General features: G+C 40.0%; 1 protein-coding gene across 1 annotated transcript in view; it reads left to right on the top strand.

Moving 5' to 3' along the window:
* Positions 1-15,107, top strand: part of LOC124803296 (lysine-specific demethylase 3B) — a 147,223-nt gene that overhangs the window by 118,076 nt on the left and 14,040 nt on the right. Inside the window, exon 7 of the mRNA XM_047264478.1 lies at positions 11,347-11,880. Coding sequence (XP_047120434.1) covers positions 11,347-11,880 — 534 coding nt within the window. The remainder of the gene's footprint in view (positions 1-11,346; positions 11,881-15,107) is intronic.

The raw sequence follows: 15,107 nt of genomic DNA, 5'->3' as shown, positions 1-15,107 counted from the left end.
TGAATTAAGATTTTTACGTCCACCTGCCAATGATTACATGACTATCAAAATCTTCTTCCTCTGTGTTTGTCCTGCAATGTAGCGGGTTCCGCTCTTTTAGCGCTATCTCCACTTGATTAGATCATATGCTTGGTCGGGGTCCTGCTATCGTGAAGGTTATATGGAAGGCACTGGAATATCAGGTGTCTTTGAGAGAAGGATACTATGAAGAACCGTTGCCACAGCGTGTGAAAGAGGAAGATGGAGAGAGGTACAGTCATGAGCTGTAGTGTATATATAAATGTCTACTTTTAAAAGAATAGTGAAATCAACTAGACTTTGTTGGGTGGGGCATGTGACATGAATGAGTGATACGGAAGTAACTAAAAGGAGTTGCAGTAGTCAGAGAGGACTGAGTCGACCAAGGACCATATGGACTGGTGGAATCATGGAGGACCTGCAGAAAATGGACTGCAGGTAATGCAAAGGTTGACTGTCTGATTGTGATGATTGGTGGAAAATTGTTTGAGACCAAGGTTCACAATAAATCATAGGGCCCCACACTTTGCCTCAGTCTCCAAATAGACCTGTTAGCCAATGATTCTCAACGAAAATACACCATTTGCTATTGTCTCTTAGTCCATTGTATGTGTCCATACAAGTACACATGGCTATCCCTCATTGTCTCAGTGATTGTTGCCATTCCATACTGCATGCGTATTTTTCCATTGGTCACAAATTGTGAAGTGTCATGCCAAATGTCCATTGAAGCATTTTGGTTTCCATTACAGCCAAGTCATTGCTTTGCTTGTTTCATTGCAAACCAACGTTCTGCACCATACAAGGCAATTGAACAAGTTGCAAAGCTGTATATTTTTGACTAGAGTCGGTCCAGGATCATCTTCTAACAAGGCACACCAGTCATTGTCTGGAATTCAAATCGTGCATTTATAATGTGACCATTGAAATGTATGGTGGTATTTAAAATAAGTAATTGATATAGACAACTGATGATCTAGTAGTATTGTGACACTTGACTGATAGTCCATTACAGACAAAGTATATGGAAATAAAAACAGGACTTAGGGTGGTGAAAGGGACTTCTCTTACTGCGGGTTAATGTTGATCTCAAGGAAAAGTGTGACTAATGTTTATTGCTGCATAATTGAAAAAAGAACAAAATGCAGTTACTTGGTTTTTATACTTCCACTTAAAATTTGCGTAGTGTAAACTAGAATTTTTTTCCAGTATGGAAATGGAATAGGGGCATTAAAAACTGCTTTGATTATGTAAGTAATTTTAGTAAGTAATGTGTGTCCTGCCAAAGAATTGGGGGTGGGAGGGGCTTCTTGTGAAACATTTATTTTTCTTGCTTGAAGAGTCACAGGTTGGATGAATGCTGGACTTTGAAGATTTAGGAACGGGAACTTCCATGGCTGCAATCAGATTCAATAAAATCGTTGTAGTTGCGTGACTGTTAAGGTGTAAAATCAAATAATAACAAAAATCTGAATGCACTTAATGAACCAGTTGCATATTCTGAAGAATTTAATGCCAACTGCATTATACAATTTGTCTACACAAATGCCTGTGCATACCATAAATCTCATGTGTCCATATGACAGGTTTGTTCATGTTAGTCTCATGTGCATGCACAGAGTGGAAGTCCATTCGTGTTGCAGCTTCTCATGATTCTTGCTACTTGGAATGTGGCTGTAAGTTATTCTTGCAGCACGTAAGCAGTACTGAGAAAAAACTATAGGATTCGCATGTGTGTAAGGGGGTGTAGTGGGGGCAGCCTCTACATGATGTGTTCAATTTGGTGATTTGCTGCTTCTTGTTCTTATTTTGTGTGCAGCTCTCATGTCAGATACAATCAAATCAAATTTCCAATACTGAGAGCTATAAAGTGATTTTCACATTTCCTTAAAATTGCAGAAGACCAAAATAATACGTAGGTTGGAACTTAAATAGTGGAAACACTGCTGTGGAAACACTATGTAATGGAATCTACTACTGTCGCTGATGGCACAAATAGTTGACATACCTACCTTACCTTTGAGCAAATAGACTCGTCTGCCCCACTTCACCGACATGCGCAGAATCGAGGGAAACACAGTCACTTGTAAGTGAGCGGTGTAACGTAATGGTGTCGCTATGTTTTCTAAACAGAAACAACAGAATTGGATCAAGAGCTCATACAGCACGACAGTGCCATCAAGGTCTTAAAAGGCATGTGGGGAATTGGCATTGCCATACAGAACAGTGGCACATTGGGTAAAAGCCTTTAACAAAGGTCACCAAACTGTGGCAGACATGCATTGGGCAGGTCATCCTAGCATCTCTGAAGAAGTGCATGCTGTTGCCGCGTAGTGGGCAGTGATCAATTTGTGAGCTCGCCCACGAAACCAGATTAGCGCATACGACTGTGCTTTGCATCCTGAAGGAATGCCTGGGCATGCGAAAAATTGCATCACGATGGGTTCTGTATGAATTGATGGAAATGCAGAAATGGATGCATTACGACGCTGCTAAGACGCACTTGGAGCGCTATGAGTGCGAAGGAGAGGCTTTCTTAAGCTGTATCGTAACACTGGATGACACACGGGCCACATCGTACGAGCAAAAACTGAAACGTCAATCCAACAAATGGTGTCATTATGGGTCGCCGCGAAGGTTGAAAGTGCGTCAGATCCCCAGTATGGTGAAAGTTATGGTGATTCTCATATATGATTGAGATCGTAACATGTTATGTTCCTCCACGGCAGACCGTCAATGCACAGTACTACTGTTTGTTTTTGGAGCATCACCTGCAACCAGCTTTGTGAAAGAAGCGGCAACACTTTCTGCGCAACCCACTCGTTCGGTCGATGGGACTGGGAAGTACTGTACCATCCACCATACTCCCCGGACTTAAGTCCTTGTGACTTTGATTTGATTCTGAAGATGAAGGAACCACTTCATGGCATTCACTTCAGAACTGTTCCAGAGATTTAACAGGCAGCAGACCGCTCCATTTGCACCATCAACAGAACAGGCTCTGCTAACGGTATACTATGCCTTCCACATCGGTGGCAACGGGTTCTACACAGTGCTGGTCTCTACTTTGAAAGGACAGTAATAGGTGCAAACATGTAACTCTTTTGTATCGGTTGTGAATAATTAGTTTTGCCACTATTTAAGTCCCAACCCTCGTATATTATTAGTTTGCTATATGATCTTATTTTATTTCAGTGTTACTAGAAGATTAAGCGCTAATTGTCTGGGGGAAAATTGAAGTTATTTTTGTCAGTTCACCACACAAATGTTTCTGCGACTGGTTGCTACATTCTTTATAATTTTATATTCCACGGCCGCTGCACAGAAAGGGAACCTTATGGAGCCCAACATTCAAAAGAAGTAATAGTGTCTTGAAAGTATGTTAATACCATGTACTTCATTGTGAATATGGACATATGAACATGCACTTTAAGCCAAATCATTCTTTTAATTTGTGTTGTTCAAGCTTTAAATTTACAGAATGTTTTCATTAATAAGTTCTAATAAAAGAAAAGAAAAATATAAAGTAAAATTGGACCACACATTCCAAGTTGCCTCTATGCGTAATGGACTGACATTATATAGAAATGATGACAATTTAATGAGACAGCAGATTAATTTCAACTTGAAGCTATGTAGAAGCACTAACCTGAACTTTAATATCTAAGAACTAGAATTAATATGGATTCAGTGCATAACATGAGACTGGAAACAGTTGACGTTTTGTCTGGTTTAGTGGCATGATACATGTTGTGGTCTCCCCTCATCTAGCTCAGACATTTTCACTCAGAAAAGGAGAGTGAACAGTATGAACCCAACAGTTAAATGTAGCAGACCTCTTTTTTCAAGTATGCATCCATTTCCCACCTATACAGTCTGTACTTACTGAGTTCACTTAAGTCTGTTGGAAGGGAAAGCAAAAAATTGAATTCCCACACATGGAGTACAAGACATAAAATGAACCACTAGGTTCATGCAACAGAGTCCTTGCCTTTATAAAAATAGCTTTTTCATCAAGGAAAGCTAATATAAAACTTGCTAAATAAAATACAAAGCCATTTTCCCATTTAGGGAGGACCTTAAGATCCAAATTGCTTGAGAATTCTTTGTACAATGTATTTTTTTTACATATTTGTTCAAATAAGCATGATGACAAAAAATCTAAGAATAATATGAAAAGGACAGATTGATACTCTCCATATAGCAGAGATGTTGAGTTACACATAGGCGCAACAAAAAGACTCTCCAACAAGTAATCCTTCAGCCAAAAAGGCCTTCATCAATATTGGACAACATGACCACAGTCTCTCATTTTGACAGCTGGAGACAATGGTTGTGTTCGTGAGGTGTGTGTCTCTCTCTCTCTCTCTCTCTCTCTCTGTGTGTGTGTGTGTGTGTGTGTGTGTGTGTGTGTGTGTGTGTGTGTGTAATTCAGAAGAAGGCTTTTTTGGGTGAAGGCTTACTTATTGGACACATTATGCCTATCTGTGACTCGGCATCTCTACTATATGGTGAATAGCGATCTATCCTTTTCATAGTACTGTCATTATTCCACCCTGGATTTTTCCATTGTTTAATGTAAGAATAATAAAATACATGTCTGATATCAAGGCATGTAATTTGACAGTTTTTGTTACTCGTGTTGTGTACAAGAAGTTGTGCACAACTTCTCCTAAAAAGATTGTGAACTATAAAGAGAGATTGCCAATGCAAGGAACACTGTTCAGCTCTATTAATACAGTACATTTATGCTAAGTGCTTTCTGGGAGTATTTCATGATGAAACGCAAATGTAGGATTTGTGTTGTACAAGAATTAAAATGTAGTTAGATTCTGAACTATAAACATAGATAGTAACATGTTTATACACAGTCTTATTTCCTGATTTTAACTAAGATTTACACAAAAAATTCCTTTTCATAGACATTTGAGGAGTCAGTGTATTTAAGAATCCATTTTCTTAGTATGCCAATTGTAAAACTAAAACTGCCAAATGTGATGGATTCCAACATGGCGTAAAAATAAATTTGGGGTCAATGATTTAAAACTTCATCCTTTTCATAGTATTGTCATTATTCCCCCCTGGATTTTCCATTGTTTAAGGTAAGAATAATAAAAGAAATGTCAGCCAGCATTAACTTGGCTGCCACTTTCGACTGTGGTCAGAAGTTAAGAGGGACCCATTGAGTTAAAATCAGGCTCGCAGACAAGTCCTTATATAAGTTTTTATGCATTAAAATTAATAGTACACGGTGGAATTTTATTCTTTCGGTGCCTAGTACATCTGTTCATGCTGATCACAGTACAGTCTTCACTGTCCAAAAAAAGAAAAAAAAAACCTGGAATCACAATATTACAGTACAAGCAGAGAATGTGCTACTGAAGCAACATATAAAACAACCTAGTGTGCAACACAAAAGAACAGCAATGTAGTTAGAAACTTGAGTTTCATCTGTTGAAAGAGTTTTTAGAGCTTCAGCCTAGTGGTAAAGTATCACAGTATTCTCAGCAAATAAGAAAATACTATATGACCATACACTTTTATTCTGCTAAGGCATATCCCTACTTATTAAAGAACACCTCACAGCAATTAACAGTACTGAGAAGCTCCTTATTTATATTCATTGTAACCATCTTTTTACTGTAACTGAATCTTGGGACGAAGTGTATTATATCAAACACAGATCTGCACCTCAAGCATCATTTTATCTGCAGGATAAATCATTTATGGAGATCTAAATCCTTTGCGCAGATAGATGAAGTTGTAAGGCAATTTCATACCAATCTTATTTTATTTAAAGGTCACTGAAAACATTAAAAAAGTAGAATGTCTGTGAAAACACCATAAAAATGAAATGCCAATCAGAACATTGTAGAAATGTAATGCCCATAACATAGTTTAAAAATGAAATGGGAATAAATTATTTTATTGCGTAAGTCATTACCATCATAATCATCATTGAACTACTTGTGTTACTTCTAACACGCGAGTTTTGAAAAATATTCTTGTCTGTCATATACTGGTCTGTGAGGATGCGAATTTCAAGCTTAAAATATAAACGAAAATACAGAGTTCCTGAACCACAAATCTGTTAGCTAACCATAACGCATTTCGAAGTGTACTACATAATCTTCATGCCGTACCTGAACTTGTACTGAATTGTATTCAGTTTGCAAAGGACGTGAAGTTATTGTGAGTAGACGAACATTTATTGAGTCTTGCAGTTTTATCTGCATCGAAAAGTTTATGCATATTTCATTTAAAACTTCAATGTACACACAATTAATTGATGTTTTCTGTTTTTCAAGAAAAAGTAAAGCTAGCATGAGCTATTTGGAATTAGTTAAAGGTAATTTCAAAGGTGCATGACAAAGCAGACATTGCTCCTTGACTACAGAAAACATGGCAGCCAGGGATAAATATGCTTGAAACATGGCGGATGTAGGGTCATTCTGTGAAATTTAATGTTCAAAACTAGCGCTACAGATGACCAAGCAACGAAACAGGCAATACATACGTGCGAGCTGTGCGAGACAAGCTCACAGCGCTGAAAAAGCCATTTTCCTGCTGACGTGTGACTGCATTCTCTCCACTTGTGCTCCAACTAACCTACAGTGTCAATCAAGCGGCCTGCCATCATTTGGTCTAGAGAAAAAAAAAATTCTATACCAAGCGGCTACCCTCTTGCTAAACGAATGTTTTATTCTGTGTAGGACATAAATTCGAACAACTTATGGCGTATAACACAGAGTACTCGTGAGGAAAATAGTTTAATCTCACGAGGCAGTCAGTGATCATAAAGATTCCTGGCAACTAGCGGTTTGGAATTTCGGCTGATAAATACATTGTTTTTAAGAAGGGTTTCTTGAAGGCAGGGAAAGTACTTGATTCGTTACTTTATTAAAATTCTTGCCGTAAGCATTTTTAAGTGGTTTCCACCACCATGTTTTCCTGAAACTCCAAAGATTCCAACTCCCAAAGTCGCACACGATCGAAAAAACGGGATTTCCGGTGGACATTTGTCTGCGCAGATAAATTATAGCACGTGGTCCGGTCTCGCGTAATGGCTTTGTTTCTCGTGAAATACGGTACATAATGCGCTAGCCAATGAGCGATTGTGGCGAAAGAGCGTAGGTGTAGTGGGGGTAGTCAGGTACACAGTAGGAGCACCCTTTGCTGCCCACTCTCGAAGATGACCTTGAGCCAGAAGGGGATGTTGCGCGAACGCTGCTATCGTGCAGTGCGACGTTGTAGCTTGGAATGCCAGCTTCCCACGTGTAACTGGACCGTAAAGGGCGCCATGTGCCGGCCCAAGCCACGCTTGTGGAAGAAGCCCGAATCCGAGCCAGAGGTGAGTGGTGCCTATTGCTACAGCAAAATTGTAGTCCAGTTTCAAATTGTTTTGCGCACGTCTGCATGCACTAACCATAATGTGCGCTGCAGTTGTGAAAATTCACAGGATGCAGCTTAGGCCGGTATTACACTATCAAATTTCTTTGTCCAATATCTTTGTCAAAGATATTTGATAGTGTAATAGGGACTTTGTCAAATGTCGTCCAATATTTGATCAAATCTAGGGCCTCGCTGTATATTTGATCAAAGAAACCGCTTGTCTTCTGTTCACTGCAATGTGACATGTTACCACATGGAGCGCTAGCATCGCTGCAGCGTTCTGTCGTCTGTAGTGTTTTTATAACCATTGCCGGTAAATACAATTGGTGTGTGCCGACAACTACAAAATTAATAGAGATGTATGAAGCTGATGAGGCGCTTTACAACGTGAGGCACCCTGAATACAAAGATAGATTAAGAAGATTGGAGATCTAACCTGACCTAACCGTCTCCTGTAGCAAGGAAACGGAGTGTTATAGTGAGCCTGTCTTCTGAAGATGTAGCAGTTCTTAAGTGAATATTGTGCTTTGTGATATGAAGTTACACTTCATTGAGCACATACAGAAATGTATGCTCATCCATTCTTAAGTAATTGATGTACGACTTGACGTCTTCCACTGTAAGCTCACGTAACAAGTTTTGTTGAATGCTTTTATCGTGTCGTCGTAAAACCCACGGCTTCACCCAGATTAGATTAGTTTTTCGTTCCATAGATCCGTGCTGAGATCCTCGTGGATGTGGAACATGTCGATTTTTTTAAAGCTGAAATAACAATACTAATAGTATGAATAAATACATCATTTGTTTCTATTAAAAATTTCGCCAATGGAGTAGAAGGAGTTGGCCAGTAGTAAGTCTTTCTAACTAAATTTTTTATGTTTCCTGGCAAATTATTGAAGATGAGTGTTCCTGAGTAGTGGACCCCTTTTTGAACTAAAGTAAGTGCTTTTAAGTCCTTGTGCAGATCATTTTTGTTCCTGGTATTGTATGTATGAACTGAGTTGTTTGTTGGAAAAGAGATATATTATTTACGACAAATTTCATTAAGAAGTAAATATACTGAGAGGCAGTAGTTAGTATACCCAGTTCTTTGAAGAGGTCCGTGAATTTACTCCACAAATAATACGTATTACACGCTTTTGGACCTTGAAAACTTTTGTTTGACTTCAAGATTTACCCCAAAATATTATCCCATATGACATTATGGAATGAAAGTATGCAAGCTTTTTCATTTTTATGTTGACTATGTCTGCTAACACTCGAATTGCAAATACAGATTTGTTAAGGCCTTTCTGCAGTTCTGTGGTGTGCTCCTCCCAACTGAATTTATCATCAAGTTGTAATCCCAGGACTTTTAAGACTGTCAACCTCGTATGTATGTATGGTTCCATTTTTTCCCCCACTTTTCCGCATGTGCACACAATGCAATTGGAGTACATAGAACTGCTGCGGTTAATAACAAGTTGTTGTCAGCCATCTTGAACTTTGACGAAAAATTTGATGACAGTGTAATACCCCTTGTAGCGCTACGTCGAAGATCTTTGTCAAATATATTGGACGGAATATTGGATCTCATCTTTGATCAAATCTTTGACAAAGAAATTTGATAGTGTAATACCGGCCTTAGGCAGTACTGCGTCGCCATTTTAGGCTTTAGATATATTTGTGGGTGCACTCGTAGCTTACTGCAGCAGTTGTGTGTTAGAAATTCATTTAAGTTATCAGATAAACTAAAACAAAAAAGATGTTGGTTGAGTGTTTACTACTGAAGTTTATTATTTCGCTGTATTCATTGTAACACATATTCTGAGCAGGATATTCTTAACTAGCTTAGCTCCCGCTGCTTCGCGTACGTAAACTGTGTGGTCTGCCCAGATTCTTATTTTTTCTTTAAACGAATTTTTATGTTATTCAAAAGTTTTGCCGCCATCTAAACTTTCCACGCAAGTTAACGCCATAAAAGCACGTCTTTTCCAAATGTGCTTCTGACCAAAAAGCGATCTGGTAGGCTTCTGAGTTCTTGTTGTGATTTCCATAAAAACTTTCGTCCCCTAAAACATACTTCAGAAGTAAAATACCAGTTTTCATCGAATGTAACGAAATACTTAACACTGAAACGCGTAATTTTTAATTTCCAACCGAGAAGTCAAATACCAGTTTCTGCTAAGTTGTTTTCAAAATAAACTTCCTCGCACCCGAATGACAACGGTATTGGAGCTGGAACAAACCTGTGATGTACTTCGATAAAAATAAATTTGCGCAGCGAACTTTATAAATTATTACTGACGTTATAGGATGTTAGGACAGATGAATTACAAATCGCAAGTTAAGAATTATTCTTGTCAGGTGTTGCTCACAAAGTACAGAGCGCTAGAACCAATGTAGGCAACAATTTCCAGTACTGTATTAAATGTCGGTCCATCAACCCGTAAGAAATTATGAACGTCATTCATGTCGTTGAACATCAGTTTTCTCAGAAAATTTTCAGAGTGAATTTTTGATAGTTATGATACAAAATTTTATTCTGCTCATAAGTGGAACAGTTATCACAGCACTAGCGTCTTGATCGTCCAGAAATTCGAACCTGATTATATATGGTGGCCATTTTTATTGAGCAGTTAAAGAAGAACGTTGATAATATTGCACAATATTATTTTATAGTAATTCTGATTGTATAGGGCTCGCATCTACATGCTTGAAACGAGAGCAGGTGTAACAAGCGAATTTAAAGATGACGATTGTTTTAAACTGTTGCACCTAGTATTAGAGGTGAAGGTTTGTAACGACCGGAAATAAGTGATTTAGACCGGAGGCCGTAAAATGTCTTGTGATTTCTGTCGAAACATTTAATCTCGTCAGTCAGAGTGCCGCGAGTCGTCATAAGGTCGCTGTGCACGATCAAACCATGTCAGACATTATTAGGTTTGTCAAATGTTTACCCCTAATGCGTGGGTGCCGATGTTGACGTGCTTTTTCGAACATAGGACGTGGTTGACTCGTTTCAGAGACATTTTGATTGACGATAGATTTGACAAGATGGCGAACGCTGTTTGTTCTAATGTTTCGCCGCGCATGTTTAGCGAAAAGTGTTTTATTACAATTTATCACTGCATCGCGAGTTTCCACAACTGTGGAAACCACGATCAAGAATGAAAACCAAATAGCAGTGGCAATTATGAAAATGATAAGAGATGTTGCGTCTCTGTCATATATTACACAGGAACAAGTTAAAAAAATATTCTATGCGCAACATTCAAGCGGGAGTGAAAAAAATTAGCGATACTCTCGGGTTCCTTCACGATGTGTGTGTTTCCATGTTGTGATCTTCTAATGGTCATTAGAAGACCAACTATAGAGAATAAATTTTCGCGTTCTTGCCTTTTCTAATGTGAAGGCTATGTAACTCAGCTACTAAAAGCTTGACCACTCTGAGAACGTTAATATAATCGTAAAAATGTGGGTGTAAATCTTAATAGGTGTATTTCTCTCTCTCTGTTTTAACCATTCTCTGAACCAGCGCTTTTTTCTTTTTCTACTTTATGCACAGTGCTAAAACCAATGCAAGAGGTGCATTGTCTGCATTGATAGGCATTCGCGTTGTTGTCAAAATACTTGGATGGAAACAGCGTCTCCTTCTAAGGTGAGGTGAAATTGACAAACTTTGTCGGTACTCCTACGTGCTTGCAACGCGGATTGAAGAGAAGGCAGTTGACAACTTTGATCGGGTGCGTGGGCCTTCAAAGTGAAAAATTATTACGTATATACACCGTCTGCCAAAAAGAGACTGATGCGCACCGTGAGGCCCTCCCTCCCAATGCGAGGTAGCAATTTTGCTATTGTAGTTAACGATTAGACACGGTAACAGTGGGGCGCCGTTACGTGCTAAAGGATGCACAGCAATTTGTTGTTTTTAAGATGGGCGATTTTGTCTGTCAGGTGTCGAGTCCCGCGCCGTCACACGTGTACGGCAAGCCGACGCGGGACGCGTGCCCGGTGCTGACGCTGCCTCGCGCGCCGTCGCCGTACCAGCCGGCGGTGGGTGCGGGGGCGGGCGTGGGCGCGCCGGCCGGAGGCCCGGCGCCCCAGCCGCCGCCGGCGCACGCGGCGCGGCCGGACCTGCGCGCGCCGGGGCCGGGCCCGGGGGCCGTGCCGCTGCTGGCGCCGCCGCCCGCTCTCGTGGCGCCCGCCGCCGTGACCGCGGCGCCGCCCCCGCAGGCGCTCTACTTCAAGCCGGGGCTGGCGCGCCCGCTGGCCGCGGCGCCCGCCACGGCGCCCTCGCCGCCTCTGCAGACGGCGCCGCTCGACCTCGGGGTGGAGCGCCCCCAGAGGGCCAGCCCGGCCCCGCCGCCTGCCGCGTCGTCGTCTTCGTCGTCGTCGCTGCCGCCCTCCCCGTCGGCGTCGCCACCGGGCGGCCGGCGCAGGCCCGCCCCCAGTCCTCCTCCACCGGACGGCAAGAGGCGCAGAGCCGAGGTACGTCTGCGCGATTGCCTTTCTCTGTACAGTTGGATTTGCTCCGTAGAGGTTTCCCCGGACGGAAGTGGGGGTGCGGAGGAAATTCTGTTCGTCTGCTGCAATTGGTAGGGCAGCTATTGTGCTGCTAGCTTTGACTGGTCCGTATTACTCACTAGTGTAACAGAACTTACTGTTTTGTGATAATTTTTCCATAGTTTTTATGTAAAAGCTTCTTCTTTTTTCAAAGACTTCATTTGTTAATGGCAGTGCTCTTGTGCCGAATAAGGTTCTACTGTTCAGAATAGTGCACTGGGACGTTTCGGCAGTCTAGCCGACATCGACCGACACTCGGCCACAATTTGGATCTCGCTTGTTTTCGTCTCGTAGATTTTTTGGCGTTTGTTTATTTTGTCGTCAACTCGTCCTTTCACGCGTTAAGACAGTTGCGCGAGGCGTGTCCTCGAGGTACTTTTGCGGTTTTGTGTGTAAGAATGTGCGGCGGGGGGGGGGGGCAGTACGTGTCGAAGTGATAATTTGAATTCTTCTGCGTGTTTGAGAAGTTTGAAGTTTTGAAAACAGGTATCTTGGGACAAATGAAAAATTAAATTCCTTGTCACTATTGTGGGGCCCTATCAGTTGTTCTATAAACATAGTTGCAGTTTATTGGTTTAATGTTTCTCTCCGTCTTTGGGCTATTTGCTCATGTGTCCTCATTTTTGTGGTTCTGTGCCTCATTGTGTAGAAATAGAGCCATTCCAGGATCGCTTTGTTGTCTGTTTGTCAGCCTCTTAAAACCAGTTTGGCATATCGATCTCAAAATTGTCACGTACTAAGGTCTCTGGTCTCTTGGCAGTGTAAAAATTGTCATCTTCTAAGTCACTGCAACCAGAAAATGTAGCCATTTATGCCACGTATTTTGATACTGGCAAACTTGCTTCCCAAAACATGTACGGTGCTTCTCATTCATGGAGAATAATGATATTTGGCGAGAAGCAAGGTTTCACTGTACAAGTAAAGTAAAAAATCTGAAACGTATTTAATTGTAGTTGTATCACAAACAAAATACCTTCTGCCATTTGTGAACGTACATTGCATTCATAATCTGTCAAAAGAACAATAGACAAACATTACTGCGTGCAAACTTAGTTATGTTTTAGTAAGTAAATAAAAAAATGTTTTGTTAAATCTCTCTCTATATGTAAACTGAAGTCCCTGGTTGACTTCTTTTTTGTTTGTCTGGACTAGTATCAGGAACTACTGTTGAGATTTTGATACAGTCTTGAAGTTCCCAGGAACAGTATCTTGCCAGTATTTATATTGATAAAAGGCAAAAATCCCTTTCTTACAAATTGATAAGATAATATTCTTAGCTATGCTTCCTGATACAGTTTTTGTGCTCTTTGAACTCCAGCATAATGTATTTAGTGCCAGTAGATGTGTGCCGTATCGTTGGTCACTATGAAAAACAGCAGAAAACCAGTATGCCCTGCGAGGAGATGTAAGAAAAGTTTCTACACTAAACTGTTTTAGAACTTAGGTACTACAGAAAATATTGACAGCAAAGAAAATCCAGGGTTAATATGCAGTTCTTATTGTTGACAACGAAAGTTTTAACTTGTAGTGACTGTAAACTTCATCAGTATGTAGGTGGATCTATCCCAGTTATTAAGTTGTTTCATAGTCATCTTGAAGCAATTTTAAGATCTTAAATTATGTGACCGGGCAAACTCTCCCCCTCCCCCCCAGATTTAGTGGTAAGAGGACCTGTGTGTTTGTGTTTGGGAGGGGGCGGGGTTAGAAACAGTGAATGGTCCAAGCTTAACAAGTGAAACACCGATCGAAGAAAAGTGTGTGAGCCATGTTCAAAGTTCCCTTGTGATTTATTTAAATGTATTTATTTTCGCTGTTCACTGTACTCACATTTGTACGTGTGGCATGGTGTAACATCTGTTTGCAGCGGTGAGGTGTAAGGAAGGGATCTACAATGAAACTTGATACTGAACTGTTACTATGTTAGCAGCTATCGTACCCAGATAAAGGATGCAAATAAGGAAGTAGTTATTGGCAAAATATCGTTTCAAACTTAGACTCCACAGCTCGAAGTACCATAACATTTTGCTATGGGGTGAATTTGACAGATTTAATTTAATTTTTTTTTTTTAATTCATACTCTGCAGTATTGTTATGTAGCATTTCCAACAGGTTTACATCTACACAGCACTGCAAAAAGCTAGTAGGATGGAATACAAATTTCTGGGGGAGGGGGGGGGGAGAGAGACAATAAATTTCATGACTATTTCAAAATGTGCAAAAAAATTAACAAGGTTGTCTGTGAGGCAAAGAAACTGTACAACTGACAGTTTATGTTCTACTCTAGGATTAAATATGAAGCCATGTGCAGAGTTAGAACGATAAAACAGGGTATGCTGCCAGTCTACAATTTACCATAGAATGGCATTCTATAAATTTAAGACGTAAACACAAATTAAGAAATAACTTCAGGCCTAATAGAAGTACTAGACAAGTGCCTTGTGATCGAAAAACACTTTCACAGAAGGCAGATTTGTAAAATTCTGCTACAGCTGTCATTATATTTGAAACAAATTTTTAGTTCAAAACTACTGACCAAATTTGTGTACTTAGTCAGCTTCAAGTAAATGTTTACGTATGTTCGTACGTATATAGCATAAAGACATCTTACAGTGTCATAAAAGGAACAGGACATCAGAGACTATTCCATCTAGCATCGGAATTTCATAAACAGTAAAATGCTTCATTCTGCTCTAATTGCACATTTCTATGTACAGATGCACTCTGAAGTACCTGATATTTAGCTTTCCATGTGGTTTTCGTGATACCAATTTTCTCGCAGGTCCAGTACCGTATTCTCATGTTTGCTTCTTTATTATGGTATAATGTCATTTGTCCCAGAAAATGAAAATTTGCACTTGAAATTGAACGAAGTTGAAAGTAGCCAATAAAACAAAATGAAACACTTCGTTTCAAATAAACTAACTGCCCCAGCAGAAAAAAAAAAAAAAAATTAATAGAAGCAAATTTCTCTACAAAACAGACAGAAATGTCTTCATTAAGACATTAATGGTTGATTGCTAATAACGTGGAAATAATATATAATCAGAAAATTGAAACTACTAACTTATTTTGATCTTTCATGGTTATGAGAATATATATTAATTCACTTGATGGCTCCCAGCCACAGAAATCTATTTTGATTTCATTTGATG

The sequence above is a fragment of the Schistocerca piceifrons genome, chromosome 6 (genome assembly GCF_021461385.2).
Source record: "Schistocerca piceifrons isolate TAMUIC-IGC-003096 chromosome 6, iqSchPice1.1, whole genome shotgun sequence".
Classification (NCBI taxonomy): domain Eukaryota; kingdom Metazoa; phylum Arthropoda; class Insecta; order Orthoptera; family Acrididae; genus Schistocerca; species Schistocerca piceifrons.
The sequence above is the reverse complement of the archived record's forward strand: the minus strand, read 5'-3'. Positions and strand labels throughout refer to the sequence as shown.